The sequence below is a fragment of the Hylobates moloch genome, unplaced genomic scaffold (genome assembly GCF_009828535.3).
Source record: "Hylobates moloch isolate HMO894 unplaced genomic scaffold, HMol_V3 SCAFFOLD_5, whole genome shotgun sequence".
Lineage (NCBI taxonomy): Eukaryota > Metazoa > Chordata > Mammalia > Primates > Hylobatidae > Hylobates > Hylobates moloch.
In genome coordinates, this window is record NW_026652280.1 from 142,133,867 (window position 1) to 142,159,375 (window position 25,509).

The 25,509-nt window shown below is 35.5% G+C and overlaps 1 protein-coding gene across 6 annotated transcripts in view; it reads right to left on the reverse strand.

Moving 5' to 3' along the window:
- Positions 1-25,509, reverse strand: part of PRKACB (protein kinase cAMP-activated catalytic subunit beta) — a 157,515-nt gene that overhangs the window by 23,341 nt on the left and 108,665 nt on the right. For all 6 annotated transcript variants that reach the window (XM_032155500.2, XM_032155495.2, XM_032155498.2 and 3 more), the window contains 3 exons: positions 18,333-18,459; positions 17,247-17,342; positions 6,318-6,440 (listed from right to left, as the gene is read on the reverse strand). In XM_032155500.2, the coding sequence (XP_032011391.1) occupies positions 6,318-6,440; positions 17,247-17,342; positions 18,333-18,459 (346 nt within the window). The remainder of the gene's footprint in view (positions 1-6,317; positions 6,441-17,246; positions 17,343-18,332; positions 18,460-25,509) is intronic.

Below are 25,509 nucleotides of genomic sequence, written 5' to 3' on the forward strand. Positions count from 1 at the left end.
AATCACTGAACTAGATTCTTCTATTTCTTGCTTTGCTACAAACTACCTTTTGTCTTTGGGTAATTCTGAGTTTTGATTTACCTACATATAGGACTAGAGGGTTAAACGAAATAAAAGTGAACATCCTTGCCACCTAAAAAATTCTACCAAGCTATTTCTTTAGTAGAAAGAATTCCTGGGTTCCAATCCCAACTCCACTTACATAAATGCTCTGCAATCTAGGGAAAACTTTTCTGAGTCTCAGTTTCCTCATTTATAAAACAATGAGAGTATATCTCATCTGGCAGGTATGAAAAGAAATTATGTAACTTACATGAAACTGCCTTGTATTATGCTTAGTATTTTGTAGACATTAATTCAACACAGTTTTTATTTTTTAAGCCTTCTCATTAGAATACTATTTTAATGATCTGAAACTGAATTTTTGAATTAAAGAAAGAACTTGTAAGACAGCCATATCTATCGTTATTTTTACAGATGCGCCAAGGACAGTCTGTGCTAGAAAAGTCATTGGGAAAGTATAGGAAGTTCCTCCTTTCTTCTTGTCTCTGGCTCCACCTGTTAATTTATAGAACAAACACTTTCATCTTTTCTTAAGGTCCTAAGTTTGATAAAGTGAGGGAGAAAATGTCTTACTATAACTTTGTTTTATAAAGACACCATTGTCGATATGGCTGATATCCTAAACTACTGTCAAATTACATTATGTAATATGTTAAACGAACTATAAAATTCACTCTGAATTGAGCAAACTCAACAGAATATTTCTTCTGCTTTCAGCACTGATTATAAAGTCTTGTACATTTGAGTTTTAGGAATAACTATTATTTTCTAAAAGTTCAAGATGAAGTTACAACCAAAAAGTAAATCCATTCATGTTGTTCATGGTATCCATACTGAGTGATTTAAACTCACTATCTGGTTTTCTGACTTTTTTTCTTTTAGAAATAAAATAAGGCCGACTGGGTGCTGTGGCTCATGCCTGTAATCCCAGTAATTTGAGAGGCCAAGACAAGTGGATCACTTGAGGTCAGGATTTCAAAACCAGCCTGGCCAACATGGCGAAACCCTGTCCCTACTAAAAACACAAAAATCAGCCGGGCGTGGTGGCACATGCCTGTAGTCCCAGCTACTCAGGAGGCTGAGGCAGGAGAATCACTTGAACCCAGGAGGCAGAGGCTGCAGGGGGCCAAGATTGTGCCACTGCACTTCAGCCTGGGCAACAGAGCAAGATTCCATCTCAAAAAAATAAAAAATAAAAATAATAAGAAGAAAATGAAATAAAATAAGGCCAAATCAAATTTCTTTACACTAAGCTTAATCATAGAAATTACAAAGTTGATCTTCCAAAAAAGGGAAAAATCTTACTGCTATTCTGCAATTGTTGGCATGAGAAATGATCATTTAACTAGTAACATTATCTTTTATGAATCAGGATAAAATTATTAGGCTTACATGACTCAAAAGAGTTTGTATACAGCCAAGAAGCAATAATCTATTAACTACTGGCTACGAGCATGTTGAGATAAATTTTAACAAATTATTTATAAATTAGGTACAGTAAGTTCTCAAAATATCTGCAATCCCAGTAAAGAACTGATTGATCAAAAATGAACATACATATTAGACAATTTTTCGACAGGCATAATAACTTTTCATACACTAGGCATGTTATAGATATGGTGCTGAGTTCCACACTACCTCATAAGACCTGGGCATCTTTAATCAGCCTGGATTCTATATGTGAAAAGAAAGAGTTAAGACATTAAAAATATTTATAAATATTGGTACTGCATCTGTGGGCTCTCTAATCTGTTCTCTTACCTATGCAAAAACAGTGATAGATATAATGAGTCTACAAGGTTGCAGAGGATTATGATCCACCCCATTCTCCTTCCCCCTGCTCTCACATAAGAAGCCAGTTTTGCAATTATTTGCTCATAGGACCACAAGAGCTGTCACAAAGAAGGTATTAATAAGAATTTTAAATAACCACAGTGAAATGTTTAAAATTGGCCCTGGGTTTTATGAAAAGAGTAAAACTGCTTTTGTGTTTTATGAAAATGATTTCTCAATACTTCTAAGTCTCTTTAACTATGGCCATAGCAAAATAGTAAATGACATTGTAATTTCCCCAAAAGCATTAACAATAGTATCTTAGAAAAAGTATAGTGGAATATCTGCATATGTGTATGTTATTTAGGAAACCAAATGTGTGTAGAAAAGAGTTAACATAGCAGGCCTGAGACTGCTACCCTTAGAAAGAACTGCTTACAAGTTTGGCCCTTGAGAGATGTCTGGCAACTTGAATAGTACCAGTGCCCTTATACCAACATGAAACTTTCCCTAAAGGATTAGAGTGGCTCACTGTGCCTAGACTGTTAGTACAAATAACATAGTTTATTCTGAACATCTACTTTTGTTCTGGGAGGCTGAGATTTTGGCATGTGCTAGGCAGAGGGTGCATATGTGACCAACCCCCAATGAAAACCTTGGGCATTGAATATTTAATGAGTATTGCTGGTAGATAAAATTTCACGCTTGTCACAGCTTGTTGCTGAAGGAATTATGTGCATCCCTTGCGAATGTCCTGGGAAAGGACTCTTGAAAGCTTGTGCCTGGTGTCTTTTGGACTTTTGCTATCTTCACTTTGTACCCTTTTGTTGTAATAAATCTTAGCCTCAAGTACCACTGTATGCTGAATCTTGTTGAGTCCTCCTGGTGAATCATCAAACCTAGAGATCGTCTTGGGGACTCCTGAGACAGAAAGGAATAGCAATTGGGCTGATAATCAATTACCCTTCATGTAAATATTGAATTTCCCTTTAGGAAAAATTAACCAACTCTTTGATCATTCAGTATATACTTATGTTTATACTTCTCTATTTTGCATAATGTCTCCTTATATATTGTTACTCATTAAGAGTGGAACAATATTTACATTAGATATGTTGAAGCTAAGAATTTTTTTTAAATTACATAAGCCAAGGGCTCTAAAGTTATGGTTTCCATAGTAGCTGTTACTTGAGTACCTTATTTGCAAGTATAATTTTTGACTGCAATATAAACTTTCTATATTTCCATGGGTAATGCAGCCAGACAAAGTTGCTATAGAGACCATAACTGATTCTTGTCATGGAGTACATGACACTGAGGCATGAAATTTAAAGACTACATACAGAAACTCAGCATATGTATTGTTAGGATGAGGCACAGTTAATGCAGGAATCATAAATCTTTTCTTTCAACTATGAATTTGTAGATTCAAACCTTAATATTGCATGAATAATGTGACATTTAAATACCACCTCCTCTGTTTTTTTAAAGGCAAAATATGTGTAGGAGAGAATCTAACAAGTTGATTGATCATCTTTGTGTGCATTTAAAAATACCAGCTTGAGTTAAAATATTGTAATAGAGAAAGTATTTTACAATCTAATATTCATATATATGTACTTTAGTGAATTTATCACTTAATTAATAAATTTAACTTTAACTTTGATAAGTCATTGATACCTATAATCTTTATAACGTGACTTCAGAATGGAGGATATAATCAATATAAGATGCTGTTGCATAAAATAATATGCTTCTAAAATCAACAAAAATAATTTTGAATGAAAAGCATATTCTTAAATGATATATCATTAAAACCATTAAAAGTTCAAATGCAAATATAAATATAAGGATCCACAAATATAAGACCAAATTGGATTTTTAATAATTTGTGCAATTTAAAAAATTTAAAAAACTAGTTAGTTTCCAATTTGGCTTTTAGCCACTAACCAGAGAGACAATAATATTTTTGTAATGTGAATAGAGACACATTCTAGTTTGAATTTGAGTGTTGAAACAGATGATTGATTGGGAAATGGTTAATACAATCTAACTTCACAAAATACAGAGCCTTTTAATGGCAAAAATTCCGCTTTCATGACTTCTACTTTAGATGAGTAAAGGGAGTAAGAGATGGGGATAATTTTATATCCCACATGGGAGAGATAATCTGGTACTTTTAGTTAAAAAACAAAAGTACACCAAATATCCTGTCATATTTCTAAATAAATGAAGGGGAAAACAGAATATTGTGATATAATAAGGTTTTATGGTGTCATTCTTCTAAGATGCCCAGGATTTAGACTGTTATGATTTTAGAATATATGCTGATTATTAGATAAAAAATTTTAAAGTTTGATATAAAATGAATATATATTCATAAACTGCTGAATATAACTTTTAACCAACAGAGAATGATTGGCAAATTGAGGCCAATGCATAAAAATGAAGACACATTAATTTTAACTAAAGCAGTTTTTCTTAATAAATGTAAATTTAGTTATGACAGTATCCTTGTTAGAAAATTGGATTTCTTATATGAAGTATAAATAAAATATAGTAAAGATTCAAGAACTTTATAATTACTGTCAATTAAATGATTTGAAACAATTATTATAATATTTACATCCTTAGTTTTTATATTAGTAAAATATTCTTCTTCCATTTGTGATTTTAATGTATTTTGGTTCTCTCATCATTCTTCATATGACCTTTAGTCCTCTTGAGAGTCTACACTTCTCAAATTCTTCAAAAATAAATCACTGCCTTGTCTGTTAATTTTTCTCAAAATTTTGTTTTGTTCATATCAAAAGTTCTGCTGGGGGAAAACAATTACAAAGATAAGAAGTCTGAAGCCAGAGATCTACAAATGTAACAAGAACAGCAGTGATACTGATACTTGTTTAAATAAGTACTGCATTCTGCTTTTCTGTACTGCCTTTGTCAGTACACAGCATTCAGCACCTAGCTAGGTTTATTTATCTGTAAGAGGTATTTATTTTTTTACCTTTGACATAGTTGGGGTATAAATTCTTTAGTCAGTCTCCTAATTTGTGAATACTGATAATACATAAAACTTTCTACATAAAACATGGCAAAATACAAGGGAAAATCTTGTGACCCAGATAGAGTGCATATGTACTATGAGATAGGGAACAATACTGTGCTGAAATGTATATTCTAGGTGATTGGATAGACTAATTCTATTGGCAAATGTCTTGTTCCTACAGCCCAGCTGTGCAGCATCTATGATTTCAATTTGAGTGTTGGCAAAAAAGATAAATTACCACATTATAGACATTCAGGGTACCTTGTGAATAGTTAACAATGGAAATTGTAAGTTGATAGATGCCAAGGGTAAGCTTTCACATTAAATGTAGAGCTTGAATATGGCTGAGATACAAAGAAATAAAGACTTTCCCTCTACTGTCTCCTTCCAGCTTGTCTCTGCCTAAGAATGTCACAAAATACAAAGCAAACAAATAAAAAATAAAACAAAAAAACCTCAACTATATAACATCTCAGGCTAATGTGATATCAAGATTGATGCTCTATTTCCTGATCATATTCTAAATGGGACTATGTGGGAAAGAAAAGACAAAGTAGTACCACGTGTAGAAATAGAAAGAAGGGAAAATAAGTAAAATATCCCTTCCCATATATTTTGTCATTAATGTATACAAGGTCTCCTTCTGGGAATGTTTAAAAGCCTATTCTTTCATTGCTGCATGGTAGGAAATTCAAGCTCATTTCCATTGAATTGACTATGGTCTTTTAAAAAAAGATCTGAGGTCTGAGCTAAGGCAAGAGCAAATGACTGACCCTAAACAAAACACTCTTGAAGCAAATTAGAGGTTATAAGTGCAAAAGAAGGAAGGTTTATGAAGAAATTTACAAAATGTAAAATATTACAACATAGTAAGTCTACTCATGTTCAAGAAAAATTAATGTTATTTCCGTGTTTGCTAAAAGCCAATGACAATTATAATCACAATCTATATGAACAATTCTGTTAAAATCAATTCTATAAATTTCCATCTTAAAAAGGCTTATTCATTTTATATTTACTTCTACTTCCAATGTTATAGTATTGGACAAATTAAAACAAGAAGTCTCTCCTGAAAATGGAAGTGCATATAAAACAGCCCCTAAAACTTTTCTCCATTAAGACAGACATGAAATAAGAAACTATTTTTATTTATTTCAAGGAATATTGAGAATTATGGCTATGATCCTGTTGTTTGTGATAAAAATACTAAATACAGAAATTGCTTTACTGTTTTGTTAATTTCTTTATAAAACTGACCTTTTTTTCTTAAGAGACTGAAATGATTCAATTCTTATGCTAGTAAGAGCAGCAACTGTAGATTTTTCTATATTTTTCCCAAAGTAGAATAATTATGACACAATATAGTTTCAATTCATGAAGCTTAAAATTCATGTACAGTAATAAGAGAGGAATAATAAAATGTTTTACTTACCTTTCCAGAAACAATCTTTTCATAAATCTGAATTGGTTGGTCTGCAAAGAATGGGGGATAGCCAGCTGCCATTTCATAGATTAGCACTCCTAATGCCCACCAATCCACTGCCTTATTGTAGCCCTGAGATAAACCAACACCAACATCAATTGTTACTTAAGTTACTCAAAAGAGAATGAAGTCAAAGGTAATTTCAGAATGATCTGGAAGCATATAAAATTTTTTTTAAAGCAATTGCTGAGCAGCTATTCAGGACAGAATTTAAAAATGAACCAAATGTATCAGGTCAGATTTAAATTAAACAAAGGAGAGGATTTCCAGATATTGAAACTGGATATTAGGAAAGATTATTAAATCTTCTTCCTAAAATGATTAAGAATATTATAGACAATGAAATTTTCTTTATTTCACTGGTATAATTTAGTTCTTGCTCAATAACAGGAAGGCAGTTAGACCACATTACTTCTTAAGGCCCATTCTAGGTCCATAATCTTATGAATCAGATTTTCCACAGCATGCCTAGAAAGATCAAAAGTTTTCAAAGAAAATAATAGAAACTGGACTACATAGTAAATAATGAAGTTGACTTCAAAATACTCTGTATTTTTGGAGTTAGGAGGGTGAATGTGCTAGGGATAATCCCATCTGCTTCATAGGATTTTGTGAAAGCAAAAAGTTTAATGTAGAATTCAATTAATATAAATATTTAAGTATACTTTACTTCTGCTATCTACTGTTTTACTTCCTATATCTAAAAGGTATGCAGGAAAAAAATGAATTCACAGAGTCTTGTGAGGACTGTATCAAATGAAAGCGAGCAATGTGTGTAAAAAGTGCTTTGCAAACCAAATGTAAAAATCAAAGGTTATGTTTTTTTCATATTTACCTTACTAAAATTAAAATCTGTAAGTATTTATAAGAAAATAAATAAGAATAACGTGTTCATATTAACATGCTAATACAGTTTATTAACTATGATCAGTATCAACTGACACAAGAGATTTTTTAACAACCCCAACAACCTGTCATGAAGAGAAATAAGCTGAATTCTACCCAGATCTATTGTTCTGCCCTCAGAGGTACCCTCTACCATCACGACTCACCGCATTCCACCCTTTTGTCAAAATTTTAGCTTTACAAACTACTTAGTTTTCAAAATTCTAGCAAAAATATAATACTTTAACGCTATAGAGATTTTCTTTTTCTCTTTTTTTTTTTTTTCCTGATACTGTGTATATCTTTTTAAGGGAAGGAGTGGTATAATAGGAATAGCACTTTGTTTTCTAATAGAAATAGGCATTAACTCTGTTTAACTTTTTGATTCATATGTTTAAATTGTGTGCTAATGTTTACAGTAAATATGTCAGACACAAGTTAATACCCAAGGTATAGAAATCAAAACACATCAATAAGAAAAATGTTAAATTACAATAGATAAATGGGCAAAGGAAATGAACTAATAATTTACAGACACACAAAGAAATACCAAATGGCTATTAACCATTTGAAAAATAAATCAAAAACATGAGAATTAAAACAATGAGATACAATTTATTGCCTATTAAATTAGTACATCTTTTAAAAATGAATATACCCAGTGACAGTGTTATGAAATAGGCACTATAATACACTAATGGTAGAAGTGTAAAATGGCATAATAACTTTGGAAAGCAATTTGGCAATGTGCATCAAAAGCCTTAAAAATGTTCCTACTCCTTGGCCCAGTAATTCTACTTCTGGGAATATATGCTAAGGAAATAATGTAAAATAAGGAAAAAACTTTTATGTATAAGGATGTTTATCATAGTTATTTATAATAATAAAAAAAATCAAAAATAAAACCTGAACACTCAACAATAGAAGAGTGGCTAAATATTTTACGGTACATTTGCAAACAAGCCATTAGAATGATGTTTGCATGCTTGTTATTATAAAAGTGAAAAAGTCAGAGACAAGACTATATACACTTACTATGATTTCAACTATGACAACACAGAAGTAAAGCCACACAGCTACGACCACCTGATCTTTGACAAAGCTGACAAAACCAAGCAATGGGGAAAAGATTCCCTACTCAATAAATGGTGCTGGTATAACTGGCTAGCCATATGCAAAAGACTGAAGATAGATCCCTTCCTTATACCATATACAAAAATCAACTCAGGATGGATTAAAGACTTAAATGCAAAATCCCGAAGTATAAAAACCTTGGACGACAACCTAGGCAATGCCATCTTGGATATAAGAATGGACAAAGGTTTCATGACAAAGACACTAAAAGCAATTCCAACAAAAGCAAACACTGTCAAGTGGGATCTAATTAAACTGAAGAGATTCTGCACAGCAAAAGAAACTATCAACAGTAAACAGACAACCTACAGAATGGGAGAAAATATTTGCAAACTATATGTATCTGCCAAAGGTCTAATATCCAGCATCTATGAGGAACTTAAACAAATTTACAAGAAACAAACAACCCCATGAAAAGGTGGGCAAAGGACATGAACTGACACTTTCTAAAAGAAGACATACATGCGGCCAACAAAGATATGAAAAAATGCTCAATATCACTGATCATTAGAGAAATGCAAGCAAGTCAAAACCACAATGAGATACCATTCCACACCAGTCAGAATGGCTATTACTAAAAAGTCAAAAAATAGCAGAGCATAGTGGCTCACCCCTGTAATCCCAGCACTTTGAGAGGCCGAGGAGGGTGGATCACTTGAGGTCGGGGGTTCAAGACCAGCCTGGCCAATATGGTGAAACCCCATCTCTACTAAAAAATACAAAAATTAGCCAGGTGTGGTAGTGCATGCCTGTAGTCCCAGCTACTTGGGAGCCTGAGGCAGGAGAACCGCTTGAACTCCGGAGGCAGAGGTTGCAGTGAGCCGAGATCACGCCACTGCACTGCAGCCTGGGCGACAGAGTGAGACTCCATCTCCAAAATATAAATAAATAAATAAATAAATAAATAAATAAATAAATAAATAATAAATAAATAGTCAAAAAATAACAGATGCTGGCAAGGTTGCAGAGAAAAGTGAACACTTAGACACTGTTGGTAGGAGTGTAAATTAGTTCAACTATTGTGGAAAGCAGTATGGAGATTCCTCAAAGAGCTAAAAGCAGAACTACCATTCGACCCAGCAATCCCACTACTGGGTATATACCCAGAGGATTATAAATCATTTCATCATAAAGACACATGCATTTGTTTATTCATTGTGGCACTATTCACAAAAGCAAAGACACGGAATCAACCTACATGTCCATCAATTGTAGACTAGATAAAGAAAATGTGGTACATATACACTATGGAATATTATGCAGCTATAAAAAGGAATGAGATCATGTATTTTGCATGAACATGGATGGAGCTGGAGGCTATCATCCTCAGCAAACTAATACAGAACAGAAAACCAAATACCACATGTTTTCACTTATAAGTGGGAGCTAAATGATGAGAATTTATGAAGACAAAGAAGGAAAAATCAGATACGGCATTCTACTTGAGGGTGGAGGTAGGGAGGAGGGAGAGGATAAGAAAAGATAACTATGGGTACTGGGCTTAATTCCTGAGTGATGAAATAATCTGTACAACAAACCCCCATGACATGAGTTTACCTCTGTAACAAACCTTCACATGTATCCCTGAACCTAAAATAAAAGCTAAAATAAAGCTAAAATGTGTGTGTGTATATATATATATATGTATATATACGCATATATATGTATATACACACACATATACACATATGTATATATACATACACATATATATGTACATATAGATATGAATATTTTTATAAAGGCTGCCTCTAGGTTGGTGGGATTACATACAGGTTTTTTTTTGTTTTGTTTATGTTTTTCTGTATTTTCTACATTTTCTACAACGAGTATTACTTTTACAATATATACACATTTGTAAAAGTTTTAGTGCTCATTTTGTTGTCACATTATTTGTTAACTGTATTTAAAGAAATGTGTCAGAAACTGAGAGGGGTGCTGCCAAGATGGCCGAATAGGAACAGCTCCGGTCTACAGCTCCCAGCGTGAGTGACGCAGAAGGGTGATTTCTCCATTTCCATCTGAGGTACTGGGTTCATCTCACTAGGGAGTGCTAGACAGTGGGCGCAGGACAGTGGGTGCAGCGCACCGTGCATGAGCCGAAGCAGGGCGAGGCATTGCCTCAATCGGGAAGCTCAAGAGGTCAGGGAGTTCCCTTTCCTAGTCAAAGAAAGGGGTGACAGACAGCACCTGGAAAATTGGGTCACTCCCACCCTGATACTGCACTTTTCCGATGGGCTTAAAAAACGGCACACCAGGAGATTATATCCTGCATCTGGCTCGAAGGGTCCTACGCCCACAGAGTCTCGCTGACTGCTAGTACAGTGGTCTGAGATTAAACTGCAAGGCAGCAGCGAGGCTGGGGGAGGGGCGCCTGCCATTGCCCAGGCTTGCTTAGGTAGACAAAGCAGCCAGGAAACTCGAACTGGGTGGAGCCCACCACAGCTCAAGGAGGCCTGCCTGCCTCTGTAGGCTCCACCTCTTGGGGCAGGGCACAGACAAACAAAAAGTCAGCAGGAACCTCTGCAGACTTAAATGTCCCTGTCTGACAGCTTTGAAGAGAGTAGTGGTTCTCCCAGCACACAGCTGGAGATCTGAGAACAGGCAGACTGCCTCCTCAAGTGGGTCCCTGACCCTGAGCAGCCTAACTGGGAGGCACACCCAATAGGGGCAGACTGACACCTCACACGGCTGGGTACTCCTCTGAGACAAAACTTCCAGAGGAACGATCAGGCAGCAGCATTCGCGGTTCACGAAAATCCGCTGTTCTGCAGCCACGCTGCTGACACCCAGGCAAACAGGGTCTGGAGTGGACCTCTAGCAAACTCCAACAGACCTGTAGCTGAGGGTCCTGTCTGGTAGAAGGAAAACTAACAAACAGAAAGGACATCAACACCAAAAACCCATCTGTACATCACCATCATCTAAGACCAAAAGTAGATAAAACCACAAAGATGGGGAAAAAACAGAGCAGAAAAACTGGAAACTCTAAAAATCAGAGCACCTCTCCTCCTCCAAAGGAACACAGTTCCTCACCAGCAACGGAACAAAGCTGGATGGAGAATGACTTTGACGAGTTGAGAGAAGAAGGCTTCAGACAATCAAACTACTCCAAGCTACAGGAGGAAATTCAAGCCAAAGGCAAAGAAGTTAAAAACTTTGAAAAAGAATTAGACGAATGTATAACTAGAATAACCAATACAGAGAAGGGCTTAAAGGAGCTGATGGAGCTGAAAGCCAAGGCTCGAGAACTACGTGAAGAATGCAGAAGCCTCAGGAGCCGATGCGATCAACTGGAAGAAAGGGTATCAGTGATGGAAGATGAAATGAATGAAATGAAGTGAGAAAGGAAGTCTAGAGAAAAAAGAATAAAAAGAAACGAACAAAGCCTCCAAGAAATATGGGACTATGTGAAAAGACCAAATCTACATTTGATTGGTGTACCTGAAAGTGACGGGGAGAATGGAACCAAGTTGGAAAACACTCTGCAGGATATTATCCAGGAGAACTTCCCCAATCTAACAAGGCAGGCCAACATTCAGATTCACGAAATACAATGCCACAAAGATACTCCTCGAGAAGAGCAACTCCAAGACACATAATTGTCAGATTCACCAAAGTTGAAATGAAGGAAAAAATGTTAAGGGCAGCCAGAGAGAAAGGTTGGGTTATCCACAATGGGAAGCCCATCAGACTAACAGCTGATCTCTCAGCAGAAACTCTACAAGCCAGAAGAGAGTGGGGGCCAATATTCAACATTCTTAAAGTAAAGAATTTTCAACCCAGAATTTCATATCCAGCCAAACTAAGCTTCATACGTGAAGGAGAAATAAAATCCTTTACAGACAAGCAAACGCTGAGTGATTTTGTCACAACCAGGCCTGCCCTAAAAGAGCTCCTGAAGGAAGCACTAAACATGGAAAGGAACAACTGGTACCAGCCACTGCAAAATCATGCCAAATTATGAAGACCATCGAGGCTAGGATGAGACTGCATCAACTAATGAGCAAAATAACCAGCTAACATCATAATGACAGGATCAAATCCACACATAACAATATTAACTTCAAATGTAAATGGACTAAATGCTCCTATTAAAAGACACAGACTGGCAAATTGGATAAAGAGTCAAGACCCATCAATGTGCTGTATTCAGGAAACCTATCTCATGTGCAGAGACACACATAGGCTCAAAATAAAAGGATGGAGGAAGATCTACCAAGCAAATGGAAAACAAAAAAAGGCAGGGGTTGCAATCCTAGTCTCTCATAAAACAGACTTTAAACCAACAAAGATCAAAGGAGACAAAGAAGGCCATTACATAATGGTAAAGGGATCAATTCAACAAGAAGAGCTAACTATCCTAAATATACATGAACCCAATACAGGAGCATCCAGATTCATAAAGCAAGTCCTTAGTGACCTACAAAGAGACTTAGACTCCCACACAGTAATAATGGGAGACTTTAACAGCCCACTGTCAACATTAGACAGATCAACGAGACAGAAAGTTAACAAGGATACCCAGGAATTGAACTCAGCTCTGCACCAAGCGGACCTAATAGACATCTAGAGGATTCTCCACCCCAAATCAACAGAATATACATTTTTTTCAGCACCACACCACACCTATTCCAAAATTGACCACATAGTTGGAAGTAAAGCTCTCCTCAGCAAATGTAAAAGAACAGAAATTATAACAAACTGTCTCTCAGACCACAGTGCAATCAAACTAGAACTCAGGATTAAGAAACTCACTCAAAACTGCTCAACTACGTGGAAAGTGAACAACCTGCTCCTGAGTGACTACTGGGTACATAACAAAATGAAGGCAGAAATAAAGATGTTCTTTGAAACCAGCAAGAACAAAGACCCAACATATCAGAATCTCTGGGACACATTCACAGCAGTGTGTAGAGGGAAATTTATAGCACTAAATGCCCACAAGAGAAAGCAGGAAAGATCCAAAATTGACACCCTAACATCACAATTAAAAGAACTAGAAAAGCAAGAGCAAACACATTCAAAAGCTAGCAGAAGGCAAGAAATAACTAAAATCAGAGCAGAACTGAAGGAAATAGAGACACAAAAAACCCTTCAAAAATTAATGAATCCAGGAGCTAGTTTTTTGAAAAGATCAACAAAATTGATAGACCGCTAGCAAGACTAATAAAGAAGAAAAGAGAGAAGAATCAAATAGATGTAATAAAAAACGATAAAGGGGATACCACCACCGATTCCACAGAAATACAAACTACCATCAGAGAATACTACAAACACCTCTACGCAAATAAACTAGAAAATCTAGAAAAAATGGATAAATTCCTCGACACATACACCCTCCCAAGACTAAACCAGGAAGAAGTTGAATCTCTGAATAGACCAATAACAGTTCTGAAATTGTGGCAATAATCAATAGCTTACCAACCAAAAAGAGTCCAGGACCAGGTGGATTCACAGCCGAATTCCACCAGAGGTACAAGGAGGAACTGGTACCATTCCTTGTGAAACTATTCCAATCAATAGAAGAAGAGGCAATCCTCCCTAACTCATTTTATGAGGCCAGCATCATCTTGATACCAATGCCGGGCAGAGACACAACCAAAAAAGAGAATTTTAGACCAATATCCTTGATGAACATTGATGCAAAAATCCTCAATAAAATACTGGCAAACCGAATCCAGCAGCACATCAAAAAGCTTATCCACCATGATCAAGTGGGCTTCATCCCTGGGATGCAAGGCTGGTTCAACATATGCAAATCAATAAATGTAATCCAGCATATAAACAGAACCAAAGACAAAAACCACATGATTATCTCAATAGATGCAGAAAAGGCCTTTGACAAAATTCAACACCCCTTCATGCTAAAACTCTCAATAAATTAGGTGTTGATGGGACGTATCTCAAAATAATAAGAGCTATCTATGACAACCCACAGCCAATATCATACTGAATGGGCAAAAACTGGAAGCATTCCCTATGAAAACTGGCACAAGACAGGGATGCCCTCTCTCACCACTCCTATTCAACATAGTGTTGGAAGTTCTGGCCAGGGCAATTAGGCAGGAGAAGGAAATAAAGGGGATTTAATTAGGAAAAGAAGAAGTCAAATTGTCCCTGTTTGCAGATGACATGATTGTATATCTAGAAAACCCCATTGTCTCAGCCCAAAATCTCCTTAAGCTGATAAGCAACTTCAGCAAAGTCTCAGGATACAAAATCAATGTACAAAAATCACAAGCATTCTTGTACACCAATCACAGACAAACAGAGAGCCAAATCATGAGTTAATTCCCATTCACAATTGCTTCAAAGAGAATAAAATACCTAGGAATCCAACTTACAAGGGATGTGAAGGACCTCTTCAAGGAGAACTACAAACCACTGCTCAATGAAATCAAAGAGGATACAAACAAATGGAAGAACATTCCATGCTCATGGGTTGGAAGAATCAATATCGTGAAAATGGCCATACTGCCCAAGGTAATTTATAGATTCAATGCCATCCCCATCAAGCTACCAATGACTTTCTTCACAGAATTGGAAAAAACTAAAGTTCATATGGAACTAAAAAAGAGCCCGCATCGCCAAGTCAATCCTAACCCAAAAGAACAAAGCTGGAGGCATCATGCTACCTGACTTCAAACTATACTATAAGGCTACAGTAACCAAAGCAGTATGGTACTGGTACCAAAACAGAGACATAGATCAATGGAACAGAACAGAGCCCTCAGAAATAATGTCACATATCTACAACTATCTGATCTTTGACAAACGTGACAAAAACAAGCAATGGGGAAAGGATTCCCTATTCAATAAATGATGCTGGGAAAACTGGCTAGCCATATGTAGAAAGCTGAAACTGGATCCCTTCCTTACATCTTACACAAAAATTAATTCAAGATGGATTAAAGACTTACATGTTAGACCTACAACCATAAAAACCCTAGAAGAAAACCTAGGCATTACCATTCAGGACATAGTAGTGGGCAAGGACTTCATGTCTAAAACACTAAGAGCAATGGCACAAAAGCCAAAATTGATGAATGGGATCTAATTAAACTAAAGAGCTTCTGCACAGCAAAAGAAACTACCATCAGAGTGAACAGGCAACCTACAAAATGGGAGAAAATTTTCGCAACCTACTCATCTGAAAAAGGGCTAATATCCAGAATCTACAATGAACTCAAACAAATTTACAAGAAAAAAACAACCCCATCAAAAAGTGGGCGAAGGATATGAACAGACACTTCTCAAAAGAAGACATTTATGCAGCCAAAAAACACATACAAAAATGCTCATCATCACTGGCCATCAGAGAAATACAAATCAAAACCACAATGAGATACCATCTCACACCAGTTAGAATGGCCATCATTAAAAAATCAGGAAACAACAGGTGCTGGAGAGGATGTGGAGAAATAGGAACACTTTTACACTGTTGGTGGGACTATAAACTAGTTCAACCATTGTGGAAGTCAGTGTGGTGATTCCTCAGGGATCTAGAAATAGAAATACCATTTGACCCAGCCATCCCATTACTGGGTATATACCCAAAGGACTATAAATCATGCTGCTATAAAGACACATGCACACGTATGTTTATTGCGGCACTATTCACAATAGCAAAGACTTGGAACCAACCCAAATGTCCAACAATAATAGACTGGATTAAGAAAATGTGGCACATATACACCATGGAATACTATGCAGCCATAAAAAACGATGAGTTCATGTCCTTTGTAGGGACATGGATAAACTGGGAATCATCATTCTCAGTAAACTATCACAAGGACAAAAAACCAAACACCGCATGTTCTCACTCATAGGTGGGAACTGAACAACGAGAACACATGGACACAGGAAGGGGAACATCACACTCCGGGGCCTGTTGTGGGGTGGGGGTAGAGGGGAGGGATAGCATTAGGAGATACACCTAATGCTAAATGACGAGTTAATGGGTGCAGCACACCAACATGGCACATGGATACATATGTAACAAACCTGCACATTGTGCACATGTACCCTAAAACTTAAAGTACAAAAAAGAAATGTGTTAACTGTAATGATATTTAGATTATAAAACATCAAGAAGTTATATATTATTTAAATTATGAAAGATAATGAGAGAAAAGTTGAAAGAAATCTTTTATTTTAACACTTCTATAAGTTAGCCATATTTCAATGATTCCATTTGGAAACCACTGAAGCATGTGTCTTATCCCCTTCCTTTTCCTCCCTCCTATTTGTGCCTGGTTATTGTTAGGTTCTCCTTTCTAGATTTCTCCACCAAGAGATGGCAGAGGAAAAGTTAACCATTCTTTTGGATATAGGTACAGTTTCTCTCACCACATTTCACTATTTAGAAAAGTTGAGCTGCCTTCAATAAGACTAAAACTATTCAATTGCTGTTGATAGCCTTATTTAAAAGTTAAAAACACTTCTCATACATTCCTTTTACTTAACTGGTAAATTTGAAACAAAGAAAGAATGGACAACTAGTACATATCATCTCTAGATTTACCTCTTGGTATAATCCAGAGCAAGTCTTGTCTACCCTTCTGTTACTAGGAATAATTAAGAAAAGACTATGTTTTTGGTTGCAAAACATGGATCTAGAGGTCATATTTATTCATATTATATCTCTAAGACCCAGAGTTAAAATTGACAGAGGTTACAGGATTAGTGGTAGATGCTAAATAATAATTCTTTAGTAATCATGCACAAATAGATTTAAATTCATAACTTAGATCAAACTAAAAATGTAAAATTAGATCAATAAACTGTTTTTACAAAAGTCCATAGGGATGCATGTCTCATATTTCTACTTCTTATGTATTGATATTATGAATATACCTTGCTGAGAATTATTTCTGGAGCCAAATACTCTGGAGTTCCACATAATGTCCAAGTTCTGCCTTTAACTCTTTTGGCAAACCCAAAGTCTGTGACCTATAAAAGAAAAAAAGAATAGTAGTGAAAATGTATTACCTCACAATAAATGTATTTATTGCACCTAAATTGAAAGTTTAAAATTCAAATTGAAACTATGAAAGAAATGGAAAAAAAATTAAGTCCACGTAATTGAAATTCATTCATGAATATTTAGTGAATGAAAGTTTAAACAATCCAAGTTGGAAATCCTTCCTCAACTCAAAGAAAAGGAACAAATTAATAACAACAAAACCCTTTTCAGTCATTATTATAAGATCCTAGACCCAAGGGATAAAAAAGTGAAAATAAAAGGTAAAAATAAATAGCATTAATAAAAATGAAACAATGCTAAATGTCTGCCTTACCCCAATGTGTCCTCTGCCATTAGTTGCACCATCAGAAGTGTAAAAACATCAATGGGAGAATCTATCGATAATTGTGTAAAAAGAAATGCTCCCACTTTATTAGTAGTAGAAGTGGAAAGAAAACGTTGCTACGAGTTCAGTATTGGTAGTCAGGGATTCTTTGGCAGTTATATTGTAGTTGTAAAGGGCATGGACTCTGGGATCAGACTGCCTAGGTTCAAATTCTGACTCTACCATTTATTGGCTAAATGACCTTGCTATGTCTTAGTTTTGTTAATCTTAAAATGAAGATAACAATGGTATTTCCACTTCACAGGTTTATCAGGATTAAATAAATAATACATGTAAAACACTTGGAATATGCCTGGCACTAATTACTGCTCACAGATTTAGCTATTAATATCTCCTTATGCAAGAGACTACACTCAGTTCACAACTATAGATTAATGGAGATATAAACAAGTTCCTTTCATAACAGGATTTTTGCTTCTCTGTAATAGCAGCAAAACTCTGAGCTCTACTTAAACTATGAGGAGTAAGTAATTGCCTTCTTCAAAAAAAATTCCAAGTTGGGTTTACATACATACAATGTCTTGCCTAGTATTTTCTCATATACATTACACATAATGTGTTAAAGTCATACCTGGATATAGCCTTGATGGTCAATTAAGAGATTTTCAGGTTTTAGATCTCTGTAGATGAGGTCTAGTGAATGGAGGTACTCAAATGTTAGCACTATCTGAGCTGCATAGAACCGTGCATGGGGCTCACTGCAAAGAAATAAAACCATTGATTTTCTGTAAAAATGAGTTAATACATTCTAATTAGTAGATTATGCATAAAAACTAATATGAAGTAGAGGGACTTTGGGAACAAAAAGTATTTTTAAAAAAGTATGTAAAGAACCTTGTTACTTTTCAAATATTTATTAAATCTCTATATTGTGTTCAAATAACGCTCTGATAAATTTATGGGGAAGCATATGTTGAGGAAAAATATAAACCTAAAACAGTTAGCTCATTGTGAATCATTATTACCCATATTTGAATATATTGATGTCTTTCTAATTATGTCTGATCTTGAGAATAATTGGAAAGCAAATGTGCCAAATGGAGTGTCTATCGGGGCCACTGCTATAGTTAACAGGCTCCATCTACTTTTCTCACAAATTTCAAGTGTTTATAGAATTTCCCTACGTAGAAGTTCTTTAGCTGCATTTATCTGCAGATTAATGCCATTTTACCCGTTTTGTAATAGTTCCTGTTACAAAAATGACATATGCTCATTATGGAAAAATATCATAAAATATTGATGAAGAATAATGAATACTCATAATCCCATTCAGAAACCATAGATACAACCTTGGCTTCGGAATTTCCAAATCTTCTACTATGCTTGTTTACATAGATACACAGACATAAGTATAATCTCTATGTTAGTATAAATATGTACAGTTCTTTTTTTTTTTTTTTTTTTTTGAGACGCAGTCTTGCTCTGTTGCCCAGGCTGAGTGCAGTGGCACAATCTTGGCTCACTGCAACCTCTGCCTCCTGGGTTCAAGCGATTCTCCTGCCTCAGCTTCCTGAGTAGCTGGGATTACAAGCGCCCACCACCACGCCCAGCTAATTTTTGTATTTTCAGTAGAGACGGGGTTTCACCATGTTGGCCAGGCTGGTCTCGAACACCTGACCTCAAATGATCCACCCGCCTCAGCCTCCCAAAGTGCTGGGATTACAGGAGTGAGCCACCGCACCCAGCTAGTTCTTTTATGTATATATTAGATTAATAGATCAGTGTAATTTTGATGTCACAATCTGAAAAATCCAAAAGGATGTACCAATTTTCTGAGTTTCTAATTTATCTTCTAATGTGTTACTTGAATTCTACTAATCTGCCTGATAAATTGCAATGACTTTCAGATTTGTTTCCTCAGTGAACAACCTTAACTATGAATAGGATTTCCCTCAAGATGGTTGGTATGAGTTTGATCTGGTAGCAAGAGAAATACAAATTCCAACAAAAGATTTTATGTGCTGCCTTTTTTTGCTTGTTACTGCATTTCCCAAGTGCTCAGTAAATATTTGTTGAAAGAATGCCTATGTAAAGAAAAATGCTATTGGGGAGCAAAATTTTGTAATACCCTTCCAGTTTCAGCTTCATCCCAACACTGTCAATCTACATTGTATGCCAAATGACAAGGAATGAGGAGAACATTGTAAGCAGAGATTAAAATAATCATTCTGGTCATTGCAACATTTATGCTTAAACTGGGAAACATTTGACCTGGGAGGCCCCCTCTTACTTTCTCCATGCATCTGTAAACATAAAATGTCATTAATATTATTACTTTTTACTTGTAAAATATTAATTTCCATATGCTGGTGTTTAATTGGAGGAACACACACATTACATAGATCTATAATAAAATTCTTTTTTCCTTGCTCTGTCGCCAGGCTGGAGTGCTGTAGCATGATCACTGCAGCCTCAAACTCTTGGGCTCATGCAATCTTCCCACCTCAGTCTACCGAGTAGCTGGGACTACAGTTGCACACCACCATGCCTAGCTAATTTTTTGTACTTGTGTGTGTGTGTGTGTGTGTGTGGAGGGGTTGGTTTGCCATGTTGCCCAGGCTGGTTTTGAACTCCTGAGCTCAAGTGATCCACCCGCCTGAGTCTCCCAAAGTGCTGGGATTACAGGCTTACATGAGCCACAGTGCTCAACCTATAATCGAATTCTTGAAAGGTGAAAGTAAAATGTTCCAAGTGCAAAGTGTTATTGGGTATTTCTACTTAATATTTAATTGAATGTAGGAAGACAATGGTAAGGGCTAATGCTGTAGCAGTTTTAAGTCCAGACAGCTTTAAGTAGAGAATTATAATGCTTTCTTTGATTCTGATTAAAGCCATGCTAAACAATAACTCATATTCCTATTACCTCAAAACTTCTAAGATGGACACTGGCAATCGTTCAAGTGTATATGTAGTACTTGTGAAAGATGAGAAAAGACAAGTGTCTCAGTGTGAATTCCTTCAATCAACTTGCTATCCTTTTAGTACCAAGTCAAGTATTAAAGAGTCAATATCAAAGAGTACTAAGACTATGAGGAGTTGCAAAGAAGTTACCAATTATATAAAGTTAACAAAAACTTTTTTGAGAACAGGTTCAGGTGTGGTACTTTAGTGTAAAACTTTAAATAACCATAAGGCAATATGAGGATTCTGCTTGAACAAGGGGCAGTAGGAGAGAGAGGATGATAGGAGAGGAAAGAAAATTCTCAAAGATAAGTAGAAGCTACTTTGCACAGTGCCTGACACTATATTAATTATATTAGTTGCCCTGTACATATTAAGTCAATAAATGAATCTTGGCTTAGGCCTCGGGTAATTAAAATGACTCCAATGTTTGCTCATTACTTGATATCATCTTGTGATATTCTGAGTCTGCCACCATCATTTTATGAATCAAATTACCATCATCAGTCCTGTTTCAGTTCATACCTGTGTTTTAGTTATGCCAGTATTTAATTATGAAAGTTAATTGTGTAAGTTGGGTCATTTTTGTCATACCCAACTAAATCAGAGTTGAGGGGCCAGGGCAATAAAGCACTCAGAGCACACAGCACCTGCTCCAAGAATTCAATTTTCCACATGTCTAGCTGCTAAAGCTTCCTGCTGTAACCTGAAGCCAGTTTTATCTAATAGCTACTGAAACAACCTGCTGTGACTCTAAGACTAGTTTGAACCCACCACCATCACTCACCAATCACAGCTTGCCAGCTCCCCAAAACTTTGCTAGTGCCAATGAACTTTGTCCCCAAACGTAAAATTTCTCTTTTTTATAAAACTTCCAACCTTCTTTTTATTCTTCAGTTACACCAAACACCACCTGGTCTGTGTGTATGCCTTGCATTGCAATTCTTGCTTCTCAAATAAAATTATCAAATCTAGAGATTCATCTCTATATTTTTATTTTGATTTTGATATACTTGGTTTCAGAAGTGGGATCCTAAAGCTGACATACTTCAGGGAGAATCACTGGCCCTGGGAACTACAGCATGAAGTACCCCCATTGGAGCCCTTTCAGTCCCGCTGCTTCTGGGGAGTCCCCTCTTTTCCCCTTAGTGAGTCTCTTTTGGACTAAACTCTTAATTTTGGTTGAGTTCTATTTTATTTGGGATTTGGCTGGGAAGGTGTCTTTCTCTTTCTCCTTCCTGTTTGAGAGGGGTCTTCTGCCTCCTGGTTAACTGATCTCCTGTTGGGGAGGGTTATTTTCCCCCTGTTGACTTCAGCTGTAAGGTTTAGACCTCAGTTTTGAGGTTTGGATGAGGAGACTTTCCCCTTCATTTGGAGAAGGCTTATTGTTCTTCCTGGTAAGGACATACTTTATTTTCTGTTGGCGCTTGTGTTTATTTGGCCTTGTGTATTCAGCACTTGTGTTTAATTGGCTCTTATGTATTTGGCATTAAACCGAATCACCTAAATACATTTAGTTAAAAATAGGCTCTCAAAGTTTAAAGTCATGCCAAGATATTTTCTGAGACTCCAGCTGGTAACATGTTCAAACATTATAGGAATCATTCAAACAGTCTGTTGTTCTTACAACAAAACTAAAAGACCATGGTGATAAAATCATATACTCCAAATAAGACTCATATCTCAACTGATATCTTAAGGCTGATAAAAACTTCAGGACTCAGAGATTGCCTTGCTACAAAATACTGTCTCAAAGCTAGCAGAAACAAGTTCCTTTCTGGAGCTTTTCCCTCCACACTTACAATTCCTCTTCTTTATCCTAATCTAGACTAAACTCTCTTTTCCCAAAAACCCTCAGCTATTTTGGCACACTATTTAAGTAAAAACACTTGAAAATCATCAGATAAAAAAGAAAATCATTGTGATTTTCATGCTGTTTTGTTTTTAAGATAAAATTACAATGTAAAGGACACTGTCCCTATACTAAAAGAAATGGCAATAATCTTACCTTCAGGGACAAAGAATTGAGACAAGAAAATATCGTACAGACTTAGTTAGAATAACTCCTATCATTTGGGTCTCCTCACATAATTCATTCACATTTTCTCAGTTAACAATTCTTTGTCTAATCCAGTATATTGCTAATTGACTCAAACTACTCTACCTATAATTTAGTTCACATACTTCATAATATTACCTATTAAAAAAAGTTTAAAGTTTAGCCTCATCCCATTTTGTTAGAAAAATAATTTGGATCTAACTCTTTTTATAAACTGATGGGTTTATTGTTTTACTATCTCATGACTAAAGTTCTAAAATAAAAGCTGTAATATTTTTATTTATACATTTGTATAGGTGTTTAGATGCTTTTATGCATATGTACATATATTGTATGCTGTGTCTATATAATAAAATCTGACATAGTTGTCTAGAAATCCCTTAAAGAATGCTATCTGGATAAATGGGAGCTAATATAAAATATGTTAGTTCACATGACTTAAGTACATCTTTGATAAATTAATTGGTTTTTAAATTATTTATTTTTTAAAATTTATATTTTAGATTCAGAGGGTACATGTGCAGGTTTGTTACATGGGCATATTGGATGATCCTGAGGTTTGGGGTATGAATGTTCCTATCATCCAGGTGGTGAGCATAGCACCCACTGGATAATTTTTCAGCCCATGTTCTCCTCCCTCCCTCTCCTCTCTAGTAGTCCCCAGTGTCTACTGTTTCCATCTTTATGTCCATGTACACTCAATGTTTAGCTCCCACTTAAAAGTAAAAACATGAAGTATTTGGATTTTTGTTCCTGTGTTAATTCACTTAGGATAATTACCTCCAGCAGCTTCTATGTTGCTGCAAAAGGACATGATTTCATTCTTTTTATGGATGCATACTATTCCATGGTATACATATACCACATTTAACTTGAAGGCAGCTGCAGGGAAATGTCAGGTCACTTACAGAGGGAATTCCATCAGGTGCATCAGCAGTGGACCGCTCAGCTTATACCTTACAATCCAAAAGAGATTGGGGCCTATTTTCAGCATCCTCAAAGAAAAAAATTCCATCTAAGAATTTAATATCCCACTAAATTAAGCTGCACAAGTGAAGGAGAAATAAAATCTTTCTCAGACACCAAGCGAACACTAAGTGAATTTCATTATCACCAGATCAGCCTTACAAGTGGTCCTTAAGGGAGTCCTAAACATGGAAATGAAAGATCAATATCTGCTACCACAAAAACACACTTAAGCTCACAGCCCACAGACAATATAAAGCAAATACACAATAAAGTCTGCAAAGCAATCAGCTGGTAACATAATAACAGGATCAAAATCTCACATATCACTACTAACCCTGAATGTAAATGGTTTAAATGACCCACTTAAAAGGCAGCTGGATAAAAAGAAAAGTCCCAACTGTCTGCTATCTCCAAGAGACCCATCTCACCTATAAAGACACTCACAAGTTCAAAGTAAAGGGATGGAGAAAGAACTACCATGGAAATGGAAAACAAAAAAGAACAGGAGTCTATTCTTACATACAATAAAACAGAACTTAAATGATCAGGAAAGACAAGGAAGGGCATTACGTAAAGATTAAGGGTTCAATTCAACAAGACTTAACTACACTAAAAAATTATTAATAAAATAAAACGAGAAATGTCTTCAAAATTGCCAACATAGATGTTTGCCTAGATTTCCTGGTCAGAGAGTTTTATATTTGCCTCTGATAAATTTCTTAAGGTCATGAAGCTGTAAACCCAGACTAAAACAAAATGATCTTCATATATGCAATTATTTGATAAAAAAGATTAATATTATTGATTTAATAAACATCTGTATCTTCTGAGTTATTGACAGAATATTCATGTATCTAACTTTAAGTTCTTATTTAGGTAAACATTTGATATTAACAGGCTATAAAATTGGCTAATAAAAATAACTTAAAATAATGACTGCCTAATATCTCCATTTTCATAGGCAATCCATGGATAATTAATAAAAATGAATAAATTAGGTGAATGTTAATTAAATAAACATTTATAAATCAACGTCTCATGTAATTTAAAGTCTTACAGTTATGTTATATTAAATTAAATAATAAGATACTTATTAGATGTCTGGGCCATATCAAAATAAGATTAAAAACTAAAACAAATTGCTAAATAAATATAAATCACTTATTGGGTTTTTAAGGTCTATAAAAAGTTTAAGTATATTGAGGTCTAGTAGTCAAAATATGAATGTTAAGAAAACAATATGTTGTATGAAAAGTGTATTGGGTGGTAAATATTTTTCCTAAAGTAAAATGATTGGCTGTTCCAAAAACAGAGGAAGAAGAAAAGAAAAATTATAAGATTAAGACTGGGGGTTTGGAAAAATGAAAGGATGGATCTTATGAAAAAAGTTTTATGTATAAACAGGGAAAGAAATTGGAAAGGAAAATTGTTTACATATTTTTCTAAAAATTAATGATTGGTGTCAAGGGTGCACTGACACAGGACCAGAGTCTTGCTCTCTACATTTAAACAAAGCTTTCTTGAAGTATTGATCTGCTCTCAATAATACTGCCAAAGGTTGTGATTTTTAATTATAAAATCTGTTTCTTTGACAGCCATCTTCCAAAGTGCAGTTTCTATTTCTGCCACATTTCTTTCTGAGATCTAATTAATTTCCCTAGTTTTAGGTTTGAAATGCTGTCCTCTTCATTAAAAATAGTAATTCCATTTCTTGAGGTAAAGTTTTCCTTTTGAAATTTATATTTCAGAAGTTCGACTTTTGCTGTATCACACTACACATGATTTGAAGGTCATACATCCCCTTCTTTTTCTTGAAAGG